This window comes from Haemorhous mexicanus, chromosome 2 (genome assembly GCF_027477595.1).
Source record: "Haemorhous mexicanus isolate bHaeMex1 chromosome 2, bHaeMex1.pri, whole genome shotgun sequence".
NCBI lineage: Eukaryota > Metazoa > Chordata > Aves > Passeriformes > Fringillidae > Haemorhous > Haemorhous mexicanus.
The window spans coordinates 92,093,787-92,120,354 of record NC_082342.1 but is presented as its reverse complement, the minus strand read 5'-3'; the positions used below and the strand labels follow the sequence as shown (position 1 = coordinate 92,120,354).

The 26,568-nt window shown below is 42.6% G+C and overlaps 3 protein-coding genes across 3 annotated transcripts; 1 reads left to right on the top strand and 2 right to left on the bottom strand.

Moving 5' to 3' along the window:
* Positions 1–1,103: 1,103 nt before the first annotated feature.
* On the bottom strand, positions 1,104–8,330 carry PDCL3 (phosducin like 3). The gene is made up of 6 exons (XM_059839514.1): positions 7,945–8,330; positions 6,446–6,575; positions 4,670–4,760; positions 3,873–4,016; positions 2,824–3,032; positions 1,104–1,505 (listed from the first exon to the last, which is right to left on the bottom strand). The coding sequence occupies exons 1-6, from the start codon at positions 7,948–7,950 to the stop codon at positions 1,363–1,365; spliced, it is 723 nt and encodes a 240-aa protein (XP_059695497.1). The 5' UTR covers positions 7,951–8,330; the 3' UTR covers positions 1,104–1,362.
* Positions 8,331–11,308: 2,978 nt separating this feature from the next.
* Positions 11,309–11,825, top strand: LOC132324300 (histone H2A-beta, sperm-like). Its single transcript, XM_059840388.1, has one exon. It carries the CDS (start codon positions 11,337–11,339, stop codon positions 11,754–11,756), a length of 420 nt encoding a protein of 139 aa, XP_059696371.1. The 5' UTR covers positions 11,309–11,336; the 3' UTR covers positions 11,757–11,825.
* Positions 11,826–19,353: 7,528 nt separating this feature from the next.
* NMS (neuromedin S) lies at positions 19,354–25,735 on the bottom strand. Its single transcript, XM_059840387.1, has 7 exons — positions 25,663–25,735; positions 25,490–25,545; positions 25,057–25,107; positions 23,915–23,974; positions 21,237–21,272; positions 20,789–20,830; positions 19,354–19,795 (listed from the first exon to the last, which is right to left on the bottom strand). Exons 1-7 carry the CDS (start codon positions 25,733–25,735, stop codon positions 19,757–19,759), a joined length of 357 nt encoding a protein of 118 aa, XP_059696370.1. The 3' UTR covers positions 19,354–19,756.
* Positions 25,736–26,568: the final 833 nt, after the last annotated feature.

The following is a 26,568-nucleotide window of genomic DNA, read 5'->3' as shown; positions in this document are numbered from 1 at the left end:
TTGGCTCACTTGCACAAGACTAGTATTTTAGCTACTCTGCCAAAAAACACCTAAAAGAAAAGAGACAAGTGAAACCCAAATCATCATTCACATCTCAAAGATGAAGCTCTCCATCACGATCTTACAACCTCACCTGAAAGAACAGTTAGTTGCTGTTTGGATTTCACACTGATTTGTCTCAGAGTGCCAGAATCATGCTGCAAAGTCACAACAAACTAATAAAAAAAAATGTTTAAGTATCACTGCTGATTGAGTATAGCATTCTGTACCATCCATCCACAGAATCCATCAGCAATATAACAAAATGTCATTGGGGCAGCCTCATTAGCAAAAGCTCTTGGAAACTGTTGGCCTGAGTGTAGACCAACTGAAAGTGTATGTGGACATTAAATCCAACCCAAAATAATCACGCAGCTCCAAATGTCAGCAGATCTATAATCAAGGTGGTATTTAAGTTTATGCTCTTCTAAGGCTTCAGTTATTACTACTGTAGCTGGAAAATGGAAGTCTTTAATATAGCAAGATGTCAGTTCCTCAAACATCATCCTCCCTCCCATTTGGGAATGGCACTACTGTAGGAACATACTGTAGGAATACCTGATATGGTTGAAAAAAATCAGCAGTTTCACACTTGAGCACCACCATCTTGCATTTTATTCTGCAATTAACAGGCAAGATGGTGCAGAAGTTCTGCCCCTGTGAAAAGCAAAATAGTGCTGCTAACTCAGAAGTGGAGTTCGGGACTCAGCAGGTCCCAGGAGAGGCTGGCCATCCTCAAGACCTATCTCAAGAGGAATCCCAGCTTACAGCCTCATGTTGTCCCTCTGGTGCCAGCACATCTCTGCAGACGACCACACACCTCCTTCAGAAGCACCTGCATCGTGGGTACCACCCCCCAGCTCTCTGTGAAGTCCAGGCTGTCAGGAGGTCTGAGCACAGTGGGCTAAGAGATGTTCTATTTAAGTGCCGTAAGCAATTATTTAAGACAGCTATTTAGATTAGATTTGTACAACTTTAGCTTGGTAAAAACAGTGCACTTACTTCATATTATAATTTTTTTCAAGAAGTAGTAATTTACTATGAAAATAATAACAAGAGACCTGTTTCTACTCACGTCTGTATTTTAAAACTTTTGAGTAAGATTTACTCAGGCTTCACTATACAAAATGTCTTTCAGCATCTTAAGTGAAGCTGCAATTTTTAAAAAACAGAAATGGTTTTAGTTTCTAGAGGTTTCTAGAATGAATGTCTTGAAAGGCTACCCTTCTGGGGCTCAGCAAGGCCTTGAGGAGTGCCTCCAGTGCTAGAGGTGGGAGCACTGGCTGCCAGTGCACAGCATCAATCCGGATGGAGATACAGGAATTAGTCATCCTCTGAGTCACTCTCCCCTCTGGCTGGGACACATGCCCTGATTGAGGACATGAGCTGGTCCTGGATCTGCTTCCTGGGGTTCTCTTCGAGGTCTGTCTTGATGGCACCCGACTCAGAAATCTTCCACTCCAATTCTGTGTAGTGCAAAACAAGAGTCATGAATGCAGGGAAGCAAACTGGAGAAAGCCCACCCTTGGCTACCCAGGTGACTTCCCTCATCATCCTACCACCACCACACCAGGGCCCTCCTCTTCTTTCATACCCGGATCCAAGCTCCTGCCCCATTTACCACACCAGCTCCAGCCAATCCCTCCATTCCCAGTCCCTAGTGCTGGCACAGGTCTCAGCCCAGGGCACAAAAGGTCAGGGTATTGCTCTGTACCCACCAGTGACACCCCCAGTGCCACCTTGCAACCAGGAGTGCAAAAGAGGTGATGGATACAGAGCACCAGCTTGAGAGGCAACTCTCCCAGTGAAACTGAATTCTACTTCCTTCTAACCACATAAGGGCAGACAACAAGTTTGCACATCTATTGCCAGTGAAGGAATACTGCCCATACACTACAGCTGCCCCCATCATATACTGAGCTCATCACAATCAGAAGAGGCAGGGAATAAATTTGAAAAAGGGAAAAAAATTGTGGAAATTTCATTACACATCTGAATTACAGGTATTTTCCACAGATGTACCTTGTAAATAGAATTCACCCCTTTGCCTCTACATCACACACTAAATACTAGCTCCTTTAGACAGTAAAGAGAGACTTCACCACCATCAGTAGGCCCAAATTGGACTGGATTGCTTCCCAGAAGTGGTAGAAAGTCAATACAATACATTCAGTTGAAACTGTTCTCCTACTGCTACTGACAATCCTATCATCAAATCTAATTTCTTTCAGATATTACAGAATAATGAACACAACCTCACACTTTCTTTAAACTTTACTTGGAAGGCACCTGTGCTTAGGGGAAAAGAAAGACATAATAGAAAAGGGCAGAACTTTCATTACACAGCTTTCTGTGATGACTAAAGTAAGCTGACTCAGTCAGGGACAGCAGACAAGCATATGCCATCTTGAAAATGAAACAAGGAGCCCTACAATCCAGTAGGCAAGTGCACAGATAATCATGTTAATGCAGGCAAGGGCAGCTGTTCATGTCCAAGACACCCTAAGAACATGCATGGGTACTGTTTACCCTTTAATATATGTAGCAAAATTTGTTTCACCCAACACAGGGCATAAATACTTGCACGCACAAGACAAATACCTACATGTTGGCTTATCACTGCCTTTTTTTTTTACAAGACAGCCATGTGGTTGAGCCATAAGGGTGAAAAAAAAATCCAGTATCATTTTTAGTACCTCCCTTCTCTTCCTAAGCCTCATTTCTCTCATTCCCAGCAATGCAGTTTTGCTTTTCCTTTGGAAGAGCAGAGATGCAGACACTCACCATCCCTTGTCAGGTTCATGCCACCAAACACCAAAGGCCCGATGAACTGAGCTTTGATGTCTCCCTCCAGGTACACAAATATGGTGGGCAGGTTCTTATCAGGGTAGTTGGGGATGCAGGTGGTAGAGATAGCTTTGATGAATTTCACATCTCTGAACTTCTTTGCAAGCCCACTCATATGTTGATTTATTAAGGCACAGAGTGGAATTCTTCAAAGAACAGCAACAGACACACACGAAAGGAGAAAACAAGAGACAACTTAAAAAGTAAACAGCTCCAGAAGAAAGGTCAGAAATATCAGATTGATGACTTTCTGCAAAGACATAAGGACCAGAAGCAACTTCTGTATTCCGGCATTCCAAGGAGATCAGCACCACGGGAGATTTTGGTGTGTGGTGGGTTTTTTGTCTAAATATAGTAGCAATGCAACCTTCCCCTCTACTCCCTTTGTATTTAGGGAAACTGGTTAATGAATTTAAGATACTTAGAAGGTGCATGAGCAAGGGCAAAATAAAAGCAAAGTTGCTCCTGGAAGAAGGTATGCAAATGATGATCAACACCTATGAGGCAATTAGAGACAAAGAACAACAGCAAGTATTCATAACCTTTCAAAAAAAATCTAACAACATTAACGGACCTTTTTGACAAGGTTTTCTATCATGGTGACAGGACTGCAAACCTTGCTCACTCCATTTGTGAAACCAAGCTAAATACACATTGATCCTTCCTATTCACAGCCCCTTGCATTTGATCCAGAATAATTTCCAAAGCTTGGATATTTCAGTGGCAGCAGCTACCTCTATGGAAGCTGTATGGTACACATCTTGCTGTGTAGTAGAGATGTAGAGAAAAGCCACCTCATGGTAACATCATTCTAGAATGAAGTTCAGCAGTCTTGTCTCAACAGTATTAAAATTACTAATTTGTTTTTATTTCTTAGAACTCCAAAATCAGTCCTTAGTTCCACAACAATTACACATTTACCTTGGAGCATTTTCAGCTAGTGACTGTGCAAGGTTTAATAGCTAAAAAAAAATAAAAAATCTTACCCTTGTTTGTAGAGGTGTAAGATTACCCATATACCTTTTCCAGCTTTTGTAACCTCTTGAACATAATCTTCTCCCGAAATCTCCAAAACTTCCCCAAATTTATTCTTCATTTGAGCTGCCTTCATTTCTGCTAACCTTTGCTGCCTGAATAGCCAGGAATGAAAAAGACATCTTGTGAATAGATGCACTTTTTTTGACAGAACATAACTTGAAGGAGCTGGTTGAGGACTAGACTTCAGAGACAAATTACAAACTTCTTCTAAGCCCAGAGCAATAAAAGCAAAATGACACTATACATGCTCTTGTATTTGCATCATAGGCTAAAGCCACATGCAAGAAGTAAATCTGTGTTTCATGAAATGCTTGTTTTGCTCATTTCTGGCCTCACTAGACATTTCTTCTCCCGATAATACACTACCAAACTAAATGGCAAAAGCCATGAGAGACATTAAGAGATAGAGGGAAACCAACACTAACTATGCAAATCTGCAGCACCTTAATCTCACTGACACAAAAATTAGGAAATACTGGAGGTGATTTTCAAAGCTCTCAGGATCTCTGGCCATATACTCAGCAGGTGCACATTATCTCTGCATAGCTAGGCTGTAGATAAAGGATACTGAACTCAAATGCTGTGAACCCTTCAAAGACAGTTAGAAGCTCCACAAGAGACCAGAAACACAACCCCCTTCTTCCGTCATCCTAAAAACATCCTTTCTCTTCAACAATGTCTAAAAGCATACAAAAGAATGACCCTCCAATTACCATTAAAGCCAAATTGTGCAAGCTGCTCTGACCTGTACATTTCAATAGCTCTCTCATCTTCCTCATTAAATTCATCTTCATTCTCTTCTAGCTCTTCCAGAGTCATGTCCTCATAAGTTTTCACTAGAATAGAAGAAATATTAAATCAGCGAAAATCTCATTCCAGGATTAACACTCATTAACTCTCATCAGTCCAACAGAATTTATTTACTCTAAAGACAGATCAATAGAAAGTATGCAGTGGATATTTTAAATTATTATCTTAGAATAATAGAATGGCTTGGGTTGAAAGGGACCTTATAAATCATCCAGTTCCAACCCTTCCTGCCAAGGGCAGGGACACCTTCCACTAAACTAGGTTGCTCAAAGGCTCATGAAACCTGGCATTGAACACTTCCAATGATGGGACATCCACAACTTCTCTGGGCAACCTGTTCCAGTGCTTCATAACCCTCACAGCAAAGAGTTTCTCCTTAATATCTAATCTAAGCCTACTGTCCTTACCTTAAAGCCATTCCCCAATCTATCACTACATGGTCTCGTAAAGTTGGAATTGCCATTAGGAGCTGGGACTTCAGTGATCCTTGTGGGTCCCTTCCAACTCAGGATATTCTATGGTTCTATTCTATGATTCTAAAAAGTCCCTCCCCAGCCCTTTTTTCAGCCCCTTTGCCACTGGAAGGTGGGTTCTACAGTTCTCCCCCAAGCCTTCTCTCCAGGCTAAGCAGCCCTAGCTTTCTCAGCCTGTCGTTATTATTCCTACTGGATTTTTAGGAAATGTTATGTGTCATAGACATACAGATGGAAAGAATATGATGGAAAAGGCCTCTGAGCTGAAGGCTGCCTAGACTAGCATCCAACTACCTGCACAAGCTTTCAAGCTTAGCAGCTGCAGCCCAAACCTGCACATTCTCCTGGCAGATTCCCTCTGCACTGCTCCTGTTTCAGTTTTCAGACATTTACTTCCATACAAATACAGAGCTAACACGAAGAACAAAGTTTTCATGTGCTGGAAGAATCCATGTGGTCAGGAATGTATCTGTTTGATACCATTAACAGCTAATCAGCCTGCACAAATGAAGCTTTGGTATCCCTACAGACATGGAAAATGACACAATGCAGTCCTGTGGGGCACAAAGCTTTAAAAAAGAAGAATTAAATTTATCTGAGGTAATGAAGTCCTTGGAAATGTTTTGGTTTAGAGACCTGTGTTTAAAAAGGAGAATGAGGACCCTCATCTCAAACTCTCAACATCTAACTTTCAAGATCAATATTCAAATCTATATATCAATATCTAACTCCTACTCAGAGCTCTCCAACAGCATCACATAATAAACAGTCAATAAGTGCTGCAAACATTTATTAAGCACAAATACCTGTGCCTGTTTAAAGACTAAAATAAATAATTTAAAGACTAAAGTCAAATAATGCAGAGTATTCCTGAATGCTGCCCTGTGTCCTCATAATGTTTCCACATGGAAATTTCCTGTAAGGTCAGGCCTGTTTACAACTGTGGTAGTCAAAATGGTCCCATTCAGCATTTACCTATCATGCCAACTAATTACACCTTGGCTGAACTATGCTTATTCCTAACAAAAGTAAGAATATTAATAAAATCACTTAATCATAAGGTTTTTTCTTCAAGAATAACTTATAACTCAAGACTTCCCCCACCGCCCCACAGAAGTTGAAATCACTTCGGTTGTGTGGCATATAAACATTGCAGCTGTTCATTTCTTTGAGAAAGCTTCCCCCAGGAGCCACTCCAAGGCTTGTTCTGCTGCTGCCTGAGTTGGCTGGTCACTCACCCAGAGACTTCTGAAGGATGGCAAACTGCTCCTCTTCCTTTGCTCGTTCCTGTTCCTCCAGGTTTTCCTTCGGAGGAAGGATCCCTTTCTTGCGCAGAATGTCATTCCACTCCGTGTCTTTATTTGGATCCTAGAGCAGAACAACAAATGGATGGTATTTCTTCAAGGTGAATTTTAGCACTTCCAGAACTTAACAGTTACTAAACTGGTAACTGGATGGATAGTGCCAGAAAGCCACAGCACAAATCCTCCTGATGCCGAGACTTCTTTCCAGCCCCAGACCTGCAGAACCCTGAAGACTGACTTTGTTTTATTCCATCCCACTCACAGCACATACAGGAAGTCTTGGCTGGGTACCAAAGTTTGAAGCATTGTAACCACTGCTGCATCTCTCACAAAGTGAGACCAAAGGAGAGGGTATTAGCTGGGTAACAGATAAGTGTGCTAACCTGAGGGCTTCCTTATAGGCCTTCAGCAGGACAGGCCACCAAATCAATGGTCACTGCATCAGGAAGCACTACTGACAAGATACACACTGGCACAAACCTTAGAGACCTAGCGCTCAGTACATGGGAAGTCTTCTTGTTAGATTCAAGTCAGAGTGACTATGTAAGTGCTTAGAGAAAAGCAAGCCATCTCTGTCAGCCAAGCCCATTGCTAAGGATTCAGATCTAAATCTACAGCTAGACTATTCCTGAGATTTTACTGTAAAATAGTTGCAAGAATACTGCAAAACAAGGCCAATACACTTCTGCATATTGTTGAAAAGCTGAGTATGAGATTTTCCTACTTAGTAGGCAATTTTGTTTTTTAAAATAGAAGAAATCTCAGTGATAAGCACCCATAGGTTGATTGTGCTTCCTTGCTGTCTTGGCTTAGATCCAGTTTAGAAACTGAACACACCCACTGCTTTGCTATAGCTTGTATCAGCACACCTTACACCAGGTCTGTTCACAGCCATACAACCACCCCGCTTCCCCGACTAAGCCCCAGTACTTATGGACTATTGGGGATAGAAAGGGAGGGGAAGGGGGCAGAAGGGGAGAAGAAACAGAAGGAAATACAGAAAAAGAACAATGTAGCTCAGCAAACATAACACCAGACTTTTTTTTCCCCCCGTCTTTGACTGCGGTCACCTTTCCCTCGACCCCGCATTTACTGTCATTTACTATCGCACTGATGCAGTGCCCGAAACGCCGACCCGCTCACTACACTAGTGAAATAAGTACCGTAGCTGCAAAAAAAAAGCAACAAATCGCCACAAACCCAGCCACGGAGCTGCCGAACAACACCGCCCCGTAACAGCCACCTCTGTGCCGAGAGAGCGGCACGAACCCGGGCCGCCCGCACCCCGCTGCCCCGGGCCCTGGAGGGCGGCCCGCGGCTGTCGGCGGAGCCCAGCCCGGGGCGCGTCCCCAGCCCTGGCCCGGCCGGGCTGGCCCCGCAGCACCGCCCGCGCACGGCCGGTGCGGGGACACGGGGGCACCGCGGCTGCTCACCTGCATGGTGCCGGCGGGGCCGGGCCGGGCCCGGGCAGCGGCGCTGGGCAAGGCCGGGCAGGGCCGGTCCCGGCGTGTGCGGCGCGGTGCGGCCGGAGGAGGCGGCGCTGCCGGCGGGGCGGGCCCAGCGCCGCTTCCCGCAGCGCCTAATAAGGATGGTCCCGGCGGAGGCAGGCCTCGGGCCCGCCTGGGCGGTGAGGAGGGGTCACAGAGCGGTTGGAAGGCGCCCTGAAGATCGAAAATCCATCCCCCTGCCGTGGGCAAGGAGACCTTCCCGTAAACCAGGTTGCTCAAAGCCCGTTCCAACCTGACATGGAAAAACCATGCCTGAGCAGGGAGGTTGGACAGGTGACTCACTGTGGTCCCTTCCAGTCTTCTTCTGTGATTCCCTGTAACTTCTGTTTACGCTTCACTGAGCCTTTTTTATCTGTTTACATTTCATACCTTGATTTGTTTTCCTGCTGGTTTATGTTCTTATTTCCTTTGCCTGATCTGTTAGAAAATAAAATAAAATAAGCAATCAAGCCTGTATTATCTATTCTTATTAGGCATAATCAGGTGTACTTGTAGTATTGTTATGATTGGATGATAGCCAACTGATATTACCAGAAATTTGTCTCTTGATAGTTACTTTTATTTCAGTTTTGAGTCCATGTTAAAGTATCACTCAGAAAACGCTGAAAACTGTGTCGGATATGGTGACCCAAATCTATTTGGGATCACACCCCATTCCATCCAAACAGGCACCTAGGCCTGCCCTTTCAAAGAAGTGAGCAGATCTTTTCAGCTTGTTTTTCAAAGACACATAGCAGAGAGAAGAGACCTGCTCCTGCCTCCCTTCCCCTCCTTTTATGCTCTAGCCCAACGGGTCAGCATGCTTACTCAGATCTCAGTCCCCATAAAAGACCCCTAAGAACCTGCCAGCACGCCTTAAAAGTGTGTTAGGGCAAGTGGAGGCAGGATTGTCTCAGCTCTGGCAAGGGCCTGAAGTGAAAATGTAGAAGCCCCACTTCCACATGTTATGAGATTGTGGGCATCCCATTAAGAGCCAGTTACTGTGAAGTGGGCTGGCCACTTTCCCTGTGCTAAGTCCGGGTCACTGAAGGGAAGGCACAGCCACCTTTCCTGCCTCTGAAATAGGAGAAATGACAGCTGTGCTTTGAGAGGACATCAGTCCTCATGGTGAGCATTTGAACATGCAGAGGGTACCCCATGCTGGTTGTTCAATGCCCTGAGGTGGCAGAAAACTCAGCCTCACTCAGCTTAGACTAAATGCTCATCCTTGTAGGAAAAGTGAGTGAGTGAGTGCCACAAATGCAGGTGCTGTGAGGCTCTGACCCACAGTTGGTGTCTGCAGGCAGAACCAATGGCTGAACTGTTCATGACAGTTTTGTTGTTTGAGTATTTTGCCAGAACCTGGGCTTCTGGGACTACCCTCTGGTAGTCATCGTCTGTGGCTGAAATACTGTTCACACCCACAGCTCTTGTATGCTGCTGAGAAGCATATGAGCATGAGCAGGAAGTGAGCACTCATTTCTTTAAAGGCTGCTCAAAAATATTCCTCTGCCTGAGGTGAGATATTTGCCCAAGTGAACAAAGAGGAGCTAGCCAAGCACCCTCAGCACCAGAGCCACAGTAAGCCCTGAGCCCCATCTGGGACAGAGTTACCAGAAGAGGGGGCAGAAGCCTAAATCTTAGGAGCAGCCCCATCACATCATTTGGTGGGACTCAGACACGTTGTGAACCAAGCACGACTCTGCCCAGGACACATCTAAAGCAAAACACAGTTTCCCCCTCCCACCCAACTAAAAATATATTTACAAAGCCTGTTTTCCCTATGTACTTTTTTTTATCAAGCTTCAGCAGGAAGAAGAGGATTGCTTTTACACATAGCATGCAGACAGAAATACTCCAGCCAGAGTGGGTGAGAACTGGCAGTGTCATGGTGAGGCTGAAATGTAGCTTAAGCTCAGCCCTTGCAGACAGCCTGGCTTCTTCCCCCTCTCCCCAGCCAATTTGCTTCTGAGCAGCTGTAATGTATTTTTTCATTTTGCCCCAAATCAGGGATTAGGTGATGGAAGATGAAGCACATGTGTAAAATGACTCATTAATTACCCAGGTGACCCACTGATGAGGAGAAAAAGTTGCTAATAAAAAGGTTCTGGGCCTGGGGGTAGAGGTGTTATGTGACTTGTTTGTGTTTGGGTGTAGGTTGCAGTAAGGCACACACTGGGAAAAACAAAACAAACAAACAAAAAAAAACCACGGGAATTTTGAAGGTAATGTAATGTACTTTTCACTTGTAATGGATTGTAGAAGATTTGGGGTTGTGAGCTTTGTGTTATTTTGTAAGTTAGCTGCCTCTTACACAGTATGACTGTACTGTGAATAATTTGGAAAAAGTATTGTCTGGTAATATAGATAAGGAGTTATAAAGGCTTAGTTTGCTTGGATTTTATTAGGAGCTGGGTTTGGTTTTTTTAAAGCTTTACTATATTTTTGCCTTCTTTTTAAAGCTTATTCTGATTTTTTTAAAAATAATTCTCTCAGTAAAAACCCTAAATATTAGTGTAGTGATGGGTGTTTTTGTATGTTGTTAGCAGCTGTGCTGGAAGTTTACTGTCCTGTTTACTGATAGACTAGAAGTGTTATTTAAATGAGTGGTTTTGCTACTCCAGTTGTAAGAGTATTCTAGCTGGGCTGAATTTCCTTCATCATGAGATGTTAATTTCTATTCTTCAGTCTGAATTGTGCTGTCCAAATCAATTTATCCTTTTCCTGGTACAGAAGACCTCCAGTAGTATTCTCATAGAAGCCAGAGAATACAGCTTAGGGCATTAATTTAAAGCTGTGTATGAAAATGTCCTGGAGTATTTTGGGTATAACAAGCTGTAGGCTGCAAGAATTTTTCCATTTTTAGATTTGAAATGGAGGGATGTTGTAACTTGATAGTAGAAGCTGTAATGCAGATTGTTCTTTGAAGAAGGCCTCAAGTTAGCTTTGAGGTAACAGTTGTGGTGTTTAAAAAAATCTTGCTGAAGAAGACCCACTGTGCCTCAATCCTAAATACACTCCAAGTAGCAGGGGAAAGCTTCTCTCCTTTTGAGCCCTTCATATCTAACTTCAATAACCCTTGACATGTTTTGCAATGAGATCCTTCTCCTAAAAGGCAAGTTGTAAAAGGGCAATAACTGTTTAAAATTTTAGCTCTGCTGTTGATGAACTCTGGTGAGTGGTGAGCTCTTTCCTCAAGAATAGAATGAGCTTTCCTCTAGATGTGGAAGAGCAGAACTGACCTTGCTGTTTCCTCCTCTTGCTGTCCATTAGCTGTAGCCCAAGCCACCCAAGTGTTTTGAAGACCTCCAGCCCTCTGTGTCTCCTCGCCTGTCAGAATGTCTGGACGTGGAAAGAAACAAGCAGTGGCTGTCAGCCCTAGAAGTGCATCCAAGAAGAGCAAATCAGCCAGGGCAGGTCTGCAGTTCCCTGTGGGCCGTGTCTATAGGCTGCTGCGAAGGGGGAACTACGCTGACAGGATTGGCTCTGGTGCTGCCATCTACCTGGCTGCAGTGATTGAGTACGTGACAGCAGAGATCCTGGAGCTGGCTGGGAACGCTGCACGTGAAAACAGGAAGACAAGGATCCTGCCCAGGCACATTCAGCTGGCTGTGAGAAATGATGATGAGCTGAACAAGCTCTTTGCCTGTGTGACCATTCCTCAAGGCGGGGTTATGCCAAATATCCTTGCTCAGCTCCTTCCAAAGAAAACTAGTGGAAATGTTGCTTCTTCTCAAGAATATGGTGGTAGACAGTGAAACTTGCTTTTCCTGGTCTGGTCTGTGCGCTTGTGGGTGCTGGGGCTCAGTACCACTAATTTGTATGTGTTTACTTCTTTGTCAAGTATTTTGCCTGCTAATTTTAAGCCATTTTAAAAGTGTGTAATAAAGTTTCTAGAATGCAAGACTGGTCTCCTTTTCTCATGGATGGAAGAACAGAAAATGAAATTTTAAAAAAATAGCCTAGCATAGCACCTGAGTAACTTTATAAAAGTCCAGTACACGCTCACTTTTGAAAACATGTTGCAGGCAAGTGTTGTGAAGCAGGGAGAGGAGTCAAGACACATGCTGCTGTTCCTGTGAACTTTTCTTCTATCTAGCACAGATTCATTGTGCAATTAGTTCAGCATCTCAGAGTATAACTCTGCTTTAGCTGTTAGTGACCCTGTGTCTTTAAAGTCTTATTGCTCATAAAACTGTAGTGAGCATATGCTCCATCATTACAGTAAGTCCCTATCAGGGCAAAGCATGCAGAAAGTGGTGGAGCTGTGTCTTCTCTCTTAGCACAGATGACAAATTCAGTGTTTTTTTCCATTGTACAAAGTTATCATGAACTTGAGAAGGGGTGTACTCCCCCTTCTCCCCTCCAAAGTCTGTTGGTTTTCCTCCATGGATTGATAATTTTTTTTAAATAGTCATTTTTGTATTTTTTTAAAAAAGGAAATGACCTTTCTATATTCAGGGGCATTTAATTTACTTTGACTGTAATTAACAAGCAACAGGTCCTCTCAAAAGAGACTTGCTCTGGTATCTGCTTTGTAACATATTCTTCCCCACAGCATATTCCCCACCTTTTTCCTCTGTATCAGGATGCTCTGTGCTGGGGCAGCAGGTGAAGAATAGGGTCAAGCAGAAGTTGGTGTTAAGAGAAACAGATCTGAAGTGGTGAAAAACTGTAAGATGTGAGAATGGAGATGAAAATGTTATAAAAATAGGATGAGAGATTCATGAAGGAAAGAGCAGCATAAATGCCAGTAGGAAGTGAACGTACATTTTGTGTGAGGTTGCATTTCACAATAGAATAAAGCAAAGAGTAATTCCCTTGTTGGCAGGAAGAACTGAGTGATATTCTTTTGTTTACAGTGTAAAGCTTGTCAAGCAAGAAGGATGTCAGGATACTTTCTGGCTGTTCTGGCTCTGCATTTACACCTGCTGTACTGTTACTTACACAACAGCCCTGCTGATGTTTTTTAGACATATTCTTTCTTCCACAGCACTTGTTAAAAGTTAATGCAGCTCATTAAGCTTTGAACCAGCCCTGGCAGGGGCCACCAACAGATCAAATGTTCTGCTGCTGAAGAGGAAATAAACACAGTTATGGCTCTTCACTGCTGCCTTACAACCCATCAACAGTGAAATTATAGATCCTCAGAAGCCTGGGGCTAGAACAATGAGAAAAGTTGGTTTGTTGTGGGTTTGGTTTTTTTCATAGCGGCTGAGAGAGGAAAAATGTGGAGCTCAGTTTTGGTACCTGGTTTTGCAAAACATATGCTGAGGAGTATTTAGACATTTACTGGAATAGCACTAATTACACTGATAAATAATGATGCATTCATGTAATCAGAAAACAAGTTTTTTTCAATGATAAAGTATCTTATTTGATTATAAGGTAAACTCTCAACAAATATTACTGGTCTATTATGGTCATTTATGTCATTATTTGTTCTAAACAAGGGCATTGGGAACACGTTCAGATAAATAAGATAGTGAACATTTGGCTTCCTTGGAAAGTTGGGGTTGTATCCAGGTTGATTAATAGGCACTCTGGATGATTTTGAACAGAAATGCACAGAGTATCATAGCAAAATGTTGGGGCTAAGTAACCATACCCTTTTTTCACAAAGGGGGAAGACAGAAAGGTGTTACCTTAGTAGTGAAGATGCTTAGCTTCATACCTACAAGTAGGCCCTATTCAATAACATGCTTGGTAAGTATGGAAATCATACCCTAGGTCATTCTAATAAATTTGTGATAAAAACTTTCTTTCATGTAATACATTATAGGAGAGCCTTTTCAAACCTCAAATACAATAGCAATAATTTTGCTTGTTCTCTTGATCACCAAAGTGCTCATTTACTTTGATGAAACAAGACATTAATTGCATGGTACTTTTGCACATGACTAGTTCTCATGTCTCATGCTATACATTTCAACTTAGCTCAGTCACCTGTAGCTGAAGTTGGTATGTGACTTGGTTACAAATCAAAGCAAAAAAACCCATTTAAAACACAGCTCCTCTGGCATCTCTCTTGTTACTGATACTGCAAAACACATTTATCTTGATGTGGTGTTACTTTCCTAACTCAGTTATGCCACAGCACCAGGGTGTCAAGGAAAATAGATGTCTTCAATAACACCCATTAGAGAATGTGTGTACATGGTGCTCCACAATTCAATGAAGGGGTGAGCAGATGGAAGCATGGGGGTGAAATAATGCCTGGAAAAGCTCCTCTTCTTTTACCTGTCTAGAACACTGAATGCTGTAGAAGACTGAATGTCTGGGTTGTGCAGGGTGCTTGTAGTTCACTCTGCACTGAGTTTTGTGTGTTTACAAGCTTGATATCTTCTGTCACCTTCCCTTTCTCTGTAAGGAGAGGAAACATCCCAAGTTATGGCCTCAGAGAGTCTTGTCTTGGTGAGCGCAAGGGATGCACAAGGTCTGAACCCATTCGCTACCCGAGCTGGTCAAGCCCAGCGCACCGTGGAGAGGGGCAGGGCCCAGAGTGCCTCTGCTTTGAACATCCCAAATTTGATGCTGGCCTGGCCCTCTGCTGGCCGGTCCCAGTATTGCAATTCCTAAACACCACTGTTCTCTTGGAAGTCAAGTGCCGCTCTTCTGAAAGTCAGAGTAGTGAATTTGTGTTATAATCTGAGATTATCCATAGTCTGTGGAACTATGCAGACTATACAGAGCTGTGACAATGAAAGAAATGATGTCATATAAGACTGCTGATTATCAAAGGCTATTTTTGGTGTTTTTAATGTAGCAGAGTCTCTGGTGTTGTTCCTCGAGAGACCATGCTGCCCAACAGAGTAGGTGGCTGGGGCACATCAGTTCACACCAGGGTCATGAGAGGAAATATGACCTTGCTGCTATGCTGAATGAGGCTCCTGAAATTTGCTTCTTTTTGGATGGATCACACATGATTGCCTCTGGGTGCTCTGAGGTCAGTTCACACACATTCTATATTTTGGCATTAACTGCTGGAGGTTCTACTCCGTGTTTAGGTATTTTTCTGGTGGATGTTTAGACAGCTGTACTCCAGAAGCCTGTATTTATGTGTAGGAAACTTTCAGAGCCATGATCCAGCAGGCACTATCTAAATGGCTGTGTAGTAATCCCTGGGTGAAGAAGCTTTGTAGTAAATAAATCCAGAATTCTTGTCTCTCAAGTTGGCCTTGTGTTCTCATTCAGACTTCGTCTACTGATCTTCAGCAGATTGAAGGCTAATAGGGAGATGGTGTTTGGTGTACAAGGTTCTTTGCAGCAGAGAAATGTCCAAACTTTAGGTGGTGAATCATAACCTGCTAAAAGATCAGTCACATTTTTGGTTTTGTACACTGAAAAAAGTTGATCCAGAAATGACTGAAGGAGACGTAGTAGCTCCTTCTAGTTGTTTAGTGCAGAAATCTATGAGAGCAATAAAGACAGTTTATGCAGTCAATGCAGCTCAGTCAAAGATATGTTTCTGCCCTGTTTAGTAAGGTAGAGGAATAGCAATTGCAATGTGGGAGTTGTCTGGAGCAGGTAAGTAAGTTTTAAGAGTGATCTCCATATAAGCAACCAGTAGACATCCTGGGATCACCACTCGACTCTAAAATCCCAGCAAATAAGTAAACACAGCTTTGATGAATGCTGACAGGAATGGTGAGTTTAAAATTAAGCATTTTATCATTCCTCACCTCACACTTTCCTTCTTGCAAATCAATCCCGTTTCATTCAGAGTTCCAACTTTCCTTGATAGCTGCCTTTCCTCTTTGCTGGTTGTTCCCCTCTTTCTTCTCTTGTATTACTCTGTACATGAAGCCTTAACTATATTCAGCAATGCAACCCCTCCCATGTAAGTCTCTACAGTTTTTTATTCATTCCATATTGTATTTTGTGTTCTTCTCAACATTATGATATTTGACTATCTATAGTTACCCATCGCCTTTGCTGCAAAGCTGTAATTGATTACTCTTCACTATGAAGAATAATCAATTCTTCAAATTGTTCTCAAAACTTCTTTGATCCTCAGTGAGCTGTACATATTTTTTTCTGTATCTTTGCCAGGGTCATTCTGAATGCTGACTCTGTCCTGCAGCACTGCCATCCCTCGCAGCTTGCAGTCACCTCAAGATTTACTAAGTGAGCTCTTCCCTGTGGGAGTTGAGCATGGAGTGAGGCTGTCCAAGGCACAAGATCACGAAGGGACCAGAGAGAGGGAGCTAAACCACTGAGAAGGTTTTCCTCTTGTGCTTCGTGCTCTGTCTCTCGTCGTGAGGCCGGGCAGCACTTGCTCCCCCACAGATGAGTGCATTTCCAGGTCCCTCGCTGTGTGCTCTGCTGAGCGCTGCCTGGCTGAGCCCAGCTCCTGCAGGCCAGGCTTTTAAAGTCCTAGGCAGCCTGAAGTGATTTTGAGGCATATTAGGTGGCACGAAGATGTGCACTCCTGAATATTCCTGCCTTTCCAAGAGTCCACCGAGCTGTTCTTAACCACATTCTTTAAGCTGTGGCAACCGGTTTCAGGAGTTAAGTGCTACAAAAAAATTTCCCCTTTGCAGCTGAAACACGTTGCTTCTCAGTGTAATTGAGTGTCCCTCCTTGCTGCTTTTTATGACATGAGGATGGAGAAGTACCCAATTTACTCTTCTAAACACACTCAGTACTTTGAATATCTTGTCATGAAGCTCTAGATTTGTCTCTTCTCTGCCTGACAGTGAGAATTGAGTTTTCACCTCTTTTTCTTGTAGAAATATTTCTGTGCTTCTAGTTGTTGTCACCTGTGTCTGCACTCCTGAATTTCTGCTGTGAGTTTTGCAGTGGGATATTCACAAAGAGTTTCAGGCCAGAGATGACATTTGCATTTCTATGTTATTAATTTCTCCTGTTTTGCAGGTGACATTTGAATTGCTCCAGGGAGCAAAGATTTCCACTGAGCAGTGAACAAGAGCTCTTCTGTGCTTCTTACAGAGGAGCCACCATTACTACACTACAGATATAGGACTGAGGAACCTAAGATAGGTTCTCACCTGCAAATTACCACCTATTTATCAACCTTATTTAAGTTTCAAGGCTCAAACAGATGTTATTCTTGAAACCTATTGTGGGTGAAGGAAGCCTTTGCTAGTTGCATGAGCACAGCATGAGTTGCCTGTGGTACAGTACCACAGGCAACTCCAGGAAACTTCAGTTTCACCTCAGCCATCTCGTTTACTTTCCCCAGCAGGATGGGGAGAGAATTGAAAAGGTAAAAGTGAGCAAAGCTGTGGGCTGAGATAAAGACCATTTAACAGGTAAAGCAGGGGAGAACAAGGAATTCATTCATTGCTTTACATCAGCAGGCAGGTGTTCAGCTATCTCCAGGAAAGCCAGGCTCCATCACGTAACTGTGACTTGGGAAGACTAAAACCACCACTCTGAAGGTGTGTGTCCCTTTCTCCTCCCCAGTTTTTATGGCAGAGCATGACAGCATACAGTGTGAGATATTGAGATATCCCTTCAGCAATTGTGCCAGCTATCCCAGCTGTGTCACCTCCCAACTCCTTCTGCACCCCCAGCCGCCTCACTGCTGGGGTGGGAAACAGGTCTTGAGATAGTGCAAGCCCTGCTCAGCAATATCTAAAATATCCCTGTGTTATCAACATTGTTTTGGTCACAGATCTAAAACACAGCACCTTAAAAGCTGCTATGAAGACAATTAACTCTATCCTAGCCAATACCAGTGCAAATACTTATGTAGAACTGAGCAAAATTTGATATTTTCAGCTTTGGCCTCAGATGAAACAAGCCAGAAGTGCCATTGCAGTGCTTTTGTAATCATTATCTCTTATTTATTTGCATTGCCAGAGTATATCCCCACCACTTGTATTTGGCTTAGTTGTTCCTTCCAGAAGAACAACCTAACTGGTTCCAGATATCTGAGAAGCCAGAGGAGCCAGCATCCCTTTGGTAGTTTTTCCAAGGGCTAATAATTTCCTGCAGGATTTGACAATACACTGAGCAACAGCTGTCTCCTTGATGATCCTCATATGCACTGGAGGGTCTATTGGACTCCCCTGAAGGCATCCCTCCTCCAGGCTGAACCAGCCCATTGCCTTTGCATCTCCTCAGGGGCAAGTGATAGAGTTCTCACCACCTTGGAGGCCCTCACTCCACTTTTTCCATGGCCTTCCTGTATTCTGAGCTTCCAAACTGAATACTCTGCCTCAGATGCAGTCAACAATTCCCAAAAAACTCATCCCTTCCCTCTAACTGCCAGCCAAACTTCTGTTAACACAGTCCAAACGGGAACTTATCCAGATAAAACCCCATAAAAAACCCAAAAAATGACAAAACACAGGTATCTCAGGGTTTGTTTTTAAAGACAAAGATGTCTCCAAATCTGGTTCACATGCAGCTGTGCCAGCATTACTGGAACAGCACTATACCATAGTAGCCAAAGAGAAGGAGGGATAACAAAGGGCTTGAGGAGACCAATGCTATGTTCAGGAATTGCAACCTCATTTGTATCCCCAGCCTCATTTGTATCCTCAGACCCTCAATTTTATTATGTTCTTTTCTCCCTAAGGAAGTAACTGCTTAGCACTTAAAGTTTTGTGCCCATAAATGTCTCCATGTACCAAAACACTCCATACAGTGCAAGCGCAATCAGCTGCACTACATTTTCAAATGCAGGATTTCAGAAAAAAAGGGCAGATGTTCAGAATATTTCTCAAAAGTGCCTCATTTGTGCTTTATGATAGCCAGTAAGGACAGGCTGAAAAAAATACATCATCTGATCAAATAACATTTGTATGTAGCAGCAGTACTTGATCTTCTTCTTTCAAAGTGCTTTGGATTCATCAATTATCACACTTGAGCACTTAGTTACTCAAAATAAATCATTAAAATGTCCGTGGTGATTTTAGCATAGTGTTGTTCAGGATGCCTATTCTGAAATAATGGAGAAATATATTATCTAGTCAAAAGGACAAGCTTATCATTTATGACCCTATTAAAGAAAATGTTATAAAATTCACTGTTGCATTTGAAAATTGTCAATATTGAGATGATGGATTTTCTTTGATTACAGCTGGCAGCAGGCAATGCTAGACTATAGCCCAAGGAAGCCTAGTATGGGCTTCAATAAAAAAAGGACAACAAAAAGAATTATTGATTGCAAATTTATTACATGGAACAGCAAATTTCAGACAACTGAGTCACATAATAGACAACCAGTGCAATGGGAAGTCTCTTTCCTTTATGTAAACCAAGTCATCGAGCTGGTAAATGAATCCATGAACTTCACATTCCACGATATTCTGAAACAAATTAACACAGTATCATATTTTATGTTGAGATGTTGATCTGAATATGACTTACTACTCACTTCTGTACATCTGGTTATTTTCAAAGTTAGAAATTAAATAGCTTCAGATTCTAAAACCAGAAGATTTTGATATCCAAAGGTCTAGAAAAGCACCCAAATCTGTTATTTGTAGTCAAACATGAATCCTTTCTTCTCATGCAGTTCTCTTCGTACCATGTTGTAACCCTGCTGACCTTATATTAGAGTATGGAAGCCTGACAAAGAAACCCATCCCTCTGTCAAGGGTGTGCACTCTAAGTCTCTGAGGATGAAAAAACCCTACATTTCTGTCAAGACAGCTCTTAGTGGCCATATGAAATGTGTGTATCTAGGTTTGCACTAGGTTTGTAATGCTTCTCAGTACCTTCTTTTGTCATGAGGCTCATCACTGGTGAAATGGCAGAAGAAATTCTTGACACTTTTTGTTGCCTACTTACCACTGCCTTCAACAGTTCTTCCATTTCGAGGCTGAAAAACATAATAATTAGATGATTGTAAAGAAGCAATAGATTACAGTCCTATAAGCACACCCAGCAAAATACATGCACAAAATACCTCCCCATCATGCAGACAGGGTACTGTATAAACTTCAGTGAGATTTTCTTTAAAACAACATGTCAAATACCAGGGGCATCCGTGCAGGGTGGGTTATGCTTTTGAATATGGGAAATTTTCATTCAGCCTCTGCCCAAAAAGCTAGACATTCTGGCCTTAATTATTCTGATTCAGGATTTGGGTTTAAATTCATAGGGGTAGTATAGGCACATGCTTAAGAAAGAGCATGTAAATACCAGCACTGAAAGAACCTAGAAGAACACACTTGAAACAACAAATAACTTGAAATTAAGCATCAATGAATTGGTACTCCGGTTACCTGATGTGACCTACTTTACAGTATTTTTAATTTTTTTAAGTATGTTGAAGATATTCCTAAAAATTAGTTTGGTGTCAATGAGAATGTGTCTAAACCAGCACACTGGGCATTAGACCATGTCATAGCTCAGCAAGCCAATGGGTGAAAAATTTGAGAGAAATTATGATCATTTTGCTTTGGCTTTTCACCATTAAGCAGTGTGACTTTGCTTCCTGGGCTGACCTTTCAGACCAGGTGGGCACTCAGCTCAGGCACATGTTTGATCTAATTTATTTAGCACCAGTGCACCTTGACAGTCTCAGAGATACAAGCCACATGGATGATTTGGCTCAAGATAAAACATTTGCAGAGGCATAACTTCAAACAAAAACAAGTGTTTAATCTACCAATACCCCAGATCTCGTTATCTTGTCATCTTTTAGTCAAACCAGAGCTTTTTGAGCAAATGGCTCCCTAAGCTTTCAAGCATAGGGATATTTAGCCTCTATTCAAAACAACTGCAGCTAGAATTTGTGAAACAGCTGCTTGTCTCTGAACATATAACAATGTCTGAGATTTACAATCTTTAAACAAAGAGATTCAGATACCCTGAAAAGGAAGAAAGGCCGCCCCAGAGTTCCATGACTGTCCTATAAAAACAAACGCAAACAATAACAAAATACTTTAAACTCAATTCCATAGATCTGTTGCCAAATTCTACTGTTCTATCAGAATATTGGTAATTTGGGGACTTTTCCAGCAGCATGCAAACAAGATGTTGATAGTCCCCAATGCCCATTCATCTGGAATGCTGATGAAAAATTAATGCCTGAATTACATGATGTCTAATGTAAATAAACTAGATTAACATAATTAAAGATTCACAGGGTTTAGAAGAAATATAAAAGAAAGCTTTACACATAGGGTATGAGCAGGGTCAGCACAGATCACTTCCCAACCACTGGAAAAACCCAAGCTGACTTTAAAAGAAGCAAGGAAAGGGACATACTTCCCTATCCACTGCTAGTGCCACTGCTTGTCTTCATATTTACATACCTTCTTTGTAAACTTTGCAGAAGCAATCTGTGATTCCTGTAAGTGGACACTGTACGTTAATCAAGGTGCCGGCACGTTTTGGCTTGTTACAGTGACCCTCTGTTACTGATGAGGTTGGAACTCTCCGTGTGAGAGGAGAGATAACCTTACACTTATCACAGACAGATGTAAGAACAGCAGCAAATGCATCTTTTAAAAGACTGATGTGAAGCCTTGCCTGGAAGTTACTCTGTTCATTTCCATCATTCAACAGGCTTCCCTCACTGTACAGCAAAGTGCAGCCGTGCTCTGGGGGTGAGGCAGAGCTCAGCCTGGAGCTCCACTCCTCAGGCTTGAATTGTACTGATAGCTCTCATCTTGTTAAAATGGGGCTTCTCTTCGCCTTTCAGACTGCCCTTGGTTTTAACCCAGGAAAGATTGCCGGGTTTAAGCCTTCCCCTGCACTCTTTATTCTTCAGAAAATTGCTCATTTTTCTACTCAGTCTTATTTCAAGGAATAGAAACTTTCCCCATGACTTTATGTGAGCAGACTAAGTTCCACATGTGATGCAGCCCTGACCCTGCAGCCTGGTTTAGGAGCCCTCCTGCCCATGACACAGCTGCCAGGCTGTGTGCTCCCAGCCAGCCAGGAATGGGATGGCTGTGTGCCCTAGCCCATCAGTCACCCATCAGTGAGTGGGTTTAGTTACCTGGAGTGGGCTTGAGAAACAAACACGTGTCATGGGCAAGAATGTGAAGATGGGTGAGAACACAGGAAAGCATGTGGGTGGGAAACTGGAGAGAAGGAGTTTTAAAAGACAAAATACACAAGCAAGAAAGAGGGAATCATGGTTCAGGGTATGAGAAGAGGATTTCTTTAGTTCAAGCTGTAAGACAACAATTTATAGAGTGACTGACATCAACTTACAGGGCTGTGAAATACTTGGGAAGAAAAAAATGCTTGCTCAATCAAGGTGCTTAAAGGATGCAAAGGAGGAGACTACTACAGAGAGACAATATGAGTGCTGCCTTTGTTCTGATTTGATTATTACACACCAAGCAAAGATAGAGATTAGCTCATGACTCAGCTTGCAGTTTCAACTATCCTAACTAATTTATAACAGGTGAGAGATTACTATGTGGAAGAAATATGATAAAAAACCAGAGATTTTAAATATCTTTGTGGTGGAAACTTCAAACACACAGTGAAGTGATTCAATATTGATGTTAAATATTCTTAGTTCTCCCAAAATATTTTAAATTCCCCAGGCTGGGTTCAAGTCCCATTCAAACTCAAATTGCCATGGACTTTGCCTTTCACAGTGCTGAGGCCTCATTCCTTCTCTTAAAAGACCATTTACCTTCTCTATAGGATCTCTAACTCTGACTGAATATTTTTTTTTTTTATTCACAGAAATACAGAATAATGTAGAAAGTTAAATTCAGCTGACATTAGTAAAATTTCATAACTGTTTCACTGGGTTCATTACATACAGACTCATGTTTGTAGTGTCTTCTGAAGATCCCTTGTGGGCTAAGAAAGTAGGAGTTCATGCAATATGAAATTTGATCAGATGGATAATACTTCACATAGCTCTTTATCCATATTCCACATATTTATCTGCTGCTTTATTCAGACCACACCTAGAAATCATATTGCAGATGTGTACCTCATATTTTTGAAAGGATATTGTATGAGATTCAGCTTCCAATCTTGAGGACACAATTTTTTGCAAAGTTAGTAATTAAAATAGTAACTAGGAATAAGACACTCTTCAAAGTTACCAGATGATTCTGGATGTTCCCTCAATGGCTAAGCTGTGGAAGCATGAGTCCATAGTGAACTCAAAAACATTTATTAGACTTTGTGACTGAAATGCTATCATTTTTTATACAATCAGCTTCAGTATTGTAGACTTTAGTGACTGCTTCAGGAAGCATGCTTGGAATTATAATAAGCTAAAGACACTGGCAAGAAGAGATATTGAAATGCATTTCAAAATACTTTCTGTTGTTGTCTTGAAGGATCTACTCCTGTTTTGAAACAGCAGAGGACTCAGCCTCCACAAGTAAATTGGCCTTTTCAGCATATACCCAGGGGCTGAGTGAATTTTATGGAAAAAGTTCTTAATGAAATGGTGCTAATAAAAAAATGATATAAAGCAGAACTGATACTGAGATGGGTCCTTATATGACTGCATCAACAAAAAAGAGCTATACTCAATAACTCCTCAACTTAATCTCCTTACTCTGAATCAGACACACAAAAAAAACCCCAAACACAAATAGAGTATTAAAATCAGTAAAGCAACTCATACACCTCCATGTTCAGCATAATCTAAGGTTTGCCATTGATCCAATGTTATGTATATTTTTAGTGTATTTAACCCTGTGTTACTCAAAACTGAGGGTCAGGTTAAAATACTGACTAGACTGTAAGTGAATGTTTTGGTTCTTCAGCTCTGAATTGGTGAAAAAACAGCAGTTTCATATAAATAATTTAAAGTAACTAAGAATTACATGCAAACTACTAACAAAAAGAAAATCTCTTATATACCCTTCTACATCTCTTAAACCATTACAGTATTAGATTATGCATTATTGTTTGGAGAGAAATGTCGGAAAGTTGGTCGTGGAGTGGTTGCTTTCTAAGTTTAAGAAGGGGGTGCTTTGAAACAAAACAAGCAATTACATCTTACCTCATTTTTATGCATGCTGTTGAATATGGAATAACAGAGATCCAAAACAGTGCTGGAGATCTGGAAAAAAACCCAACAATAATACATTTACTGGGAGAACATGGTGTACATAGTTTGATTAAAAACAGGCTTGATTCTGGTCCCAGATCAATTTAGATTGAGTTCACCAAAAACACTCAGAGCAGGGGAAAACTTACTGATGCTATTATGTGATGAAAAATTACTCTTGTTTGAAAAGAATACACACAAAGCAACTGTTGTCAATACAGTCTGGTGCTATAAAGAAATCAAAATCAGCCTCTTATATTTAAAATGTGTTTCTATGCTAATAGTTCTAGGGGTATCTTTGGTTTTTGATGTGTTTAATCTATGCTCATTTTTAACTACAAGCCTTTTGGTCAATCAGAACTATATTCTTTAATCATATACTGAAATACACTGTCCCATACTCATTGTCACAGTACAGGGATTTGCTTATGCATGCAATCACATTAGATGAGAACTACAGCTTCAAAGGAAGTGAGGTGTAAGACGCCTGAAAAACAGGCTCTGGGAACTGTTTTCTACAAGTTTGGTTCACAAAACCATAACATTTCGGAACGAAAAAATCAGCACAAAACGTTCAAAATTTCCAAATACTTCCTGATCCTGCAAATATTTTTTTCCCTGCTTTGAAAATGACCCTTGGGCTCGATATTAAATGCAGTGAGTGCGGCTGATCTTTCACTTTAAAGTGTTTGTGAGCCTTGGGCTAGCAGAAATTATCTGTGAAAACTTTTCCTTGCTCCCCTCTCCTCTGAGCACCCTAGAAAAAACCCATCCACCCACCAAGCACCGAGCCAGGACCAAACAGGACTTTTAAATCCTGCAGAACTGTCTGGCACTTCTTGCTTCAGTGTTAGCTACTATTGGCATAATATTGGCATGGCAAGAATGGAAAAGAAAAGTGCTTTTCTTTGGGTGTGCATTAGCTTCACAAGGAGGAGAGCACACACACCAACAAACTTGCCCTGCTCTCCGGAGCTGCTGGCTCTCTGGCGGAGGCTCTGCCACCTGCAGACACCGATGCTCCAGGTTATACAGGACAATTAGTATGTCTGGAAGAGAGAGTCTCAGCAGATCAAACACAAGAGTCAAGTTACCTGGGGTTGATCGGACATTTCCATCCACTGACTGAAACACAGTGCCAGTTGCTTTAAAAAGTAAAGAATAGACATTAACAGTGTGTCCATCATACCTTCGGACCTCTGTTTTTGCTCGGGAAGTCGGGGCTGGTTTGTTATTAGCCCGTCAGTCTTTGGGCGTCCTATTCTGCCCCATGCTGCACTCCACACCCCTGCCCATACCTGTTCCACCTGCCGCTGCGGGCGGCAAAGGGCGCCAGCCTCCCTCCTCTCTTTACCAACCCCCAGGGTATTTAAAGGTATTAAATAAGGTATTTAATACGGTATTGCCAGCCCGTAGCCGATTTCCTACCTCATTTCCCTGCCACAGACGAGCCTCGTTTCCCACCTTCCCTGTCTCTTCCCTACCTCTCCACGTCGCATCGCTGTCGGACGCCAATGACAGACGTACCTGGTTTGGGGGCAGCTCCACACCGTCCCGGTAGCGCGAGAAAGGCTGCGGGAACCCTGCGGGACGGGACACGGCTGCGTTGGGATGCCGCGGAGCCCAGACAGGACGTGGCTCCTCTAGAGGAGCCGATCCTCTCCGGGGTTCTCTCGCGTTCCCCCGGTGCCGGGACGTACCTGAGCCCCGTGGGAGGGCGCAGAGGCAGCAGGCGGCCAGGAGCCAGGGCAGGGCGGGCGGCGGCGGGGGCATGGCCGGGCGGGGATGGGATGGATGGGCGAGCTGACGGGCGCCTTTATGGGGCCTCGCCGAGCCCCATACGGAGCCGCCGAGCCAATGGGCGCCGGGGCGGTCCCAAGCACCGCTGCCACTGTCGCTCCCGGTGTCGCTCCCGGTGCCGGACACCAGCACTGCCGCCCCCGCCGCCCCGTGGCTCGGCCCGCCGTGACGAGAAATCCCACCCCATCATTAGGGACCCCGCTCTCCACCCCCTAGACCTCCGTAAAAACTGCTTCTCTAGAAGTGACCGAGAGGAAAAAGTGAGGGATAAGAAGAAGATGCTGTGCCTGCCAGAGCAACAGAAAATTCAGTTTTGTAGTAGGGCTTGCTGAGTGTTTGGAATTTATTTCTCCTGGTGGCAGCTCGGGAAATAAAATTTGCCTTCTAATTAGAAGGGTTGTGAACTTTCATATTGAACAAGTCCCATTTTACTACATTTACCTTCACATGAAATTAAGAAAGCCATCCACTTCTTAATTCATTTCATAGTGGGTATGGCTGTAGAAATGATACAGATCTGCTATCAACAGAAAGTGATTCTCCTTTCTTCCTGATTTAATCATTAGGTTTGACTATGGAAAACTCGCCCTGGTTTTCTCTATGCAAGTTCTAAGAGCAATGCTTTCTAGTCAGATCACAGAAAGGCAGAGTCCTCCCAAACTCTTTTATTTAATAGACTTTGGGCCTGCTGAAGCAAATATATATTCAGTTGTCCAACTTCTAACGCAGCAGGGTTGGAACTACATGATCCCTTCCAACCCTAACTATTCTATGATTCTATGTATTAAACCTGCTTGGGAGGCAAT

Excerpts from the sequence above, each read along its gene's own strand:
- LOC132324300 (XM_059840388.1), top strand. The coding sequence starts at position 11,337 with ATGTCTGGACGTGGAAAGAAACAAGCAGTGGCTGTCAGCCCTAGAAGT.
- PDCL3 (XM_059839514.1), bottom strand. Across the intron at positions 4,017-4,669 it reads AGAGCTATTGAAATGTACAG|GCAGCAAAGGTTAGCAGAAA; the intron begins GTCAGAGCAGCT and ends CTGGCTATTCAG. Across the intron at positions 3,033-3,872 it reads TTACACCTCTACAAACAAGG|AATTCCACTCTGTGCCTTAA; the intron begins GTAAGATTTTTT and ends TGTTCTTTGAAG.
- NMS (XM_059840387.1), bottom strand. The coding sequence starts at position 25,735 with ATGCCCCCGCCGCCGCCCGCCCTGCCCTGGCTCCTGGCCGCCTGCTGC. Across the intron at positions 25,546-25,662 it reads CGCCCTCCCACGGGGCTCAG|GGTTCCCGCAGCCTTTCTCG; the intron begins GTACGTCCCGGC and ends CCCGTCCCGCAG. Across the intron at positions 21,273-23,914 it reads ACAGCATGCATAAAAATGAG|GAATCACAGATTGCTTCTGC; the intron begins GTAAGATGTAAT and ends GTCCACTTACAG.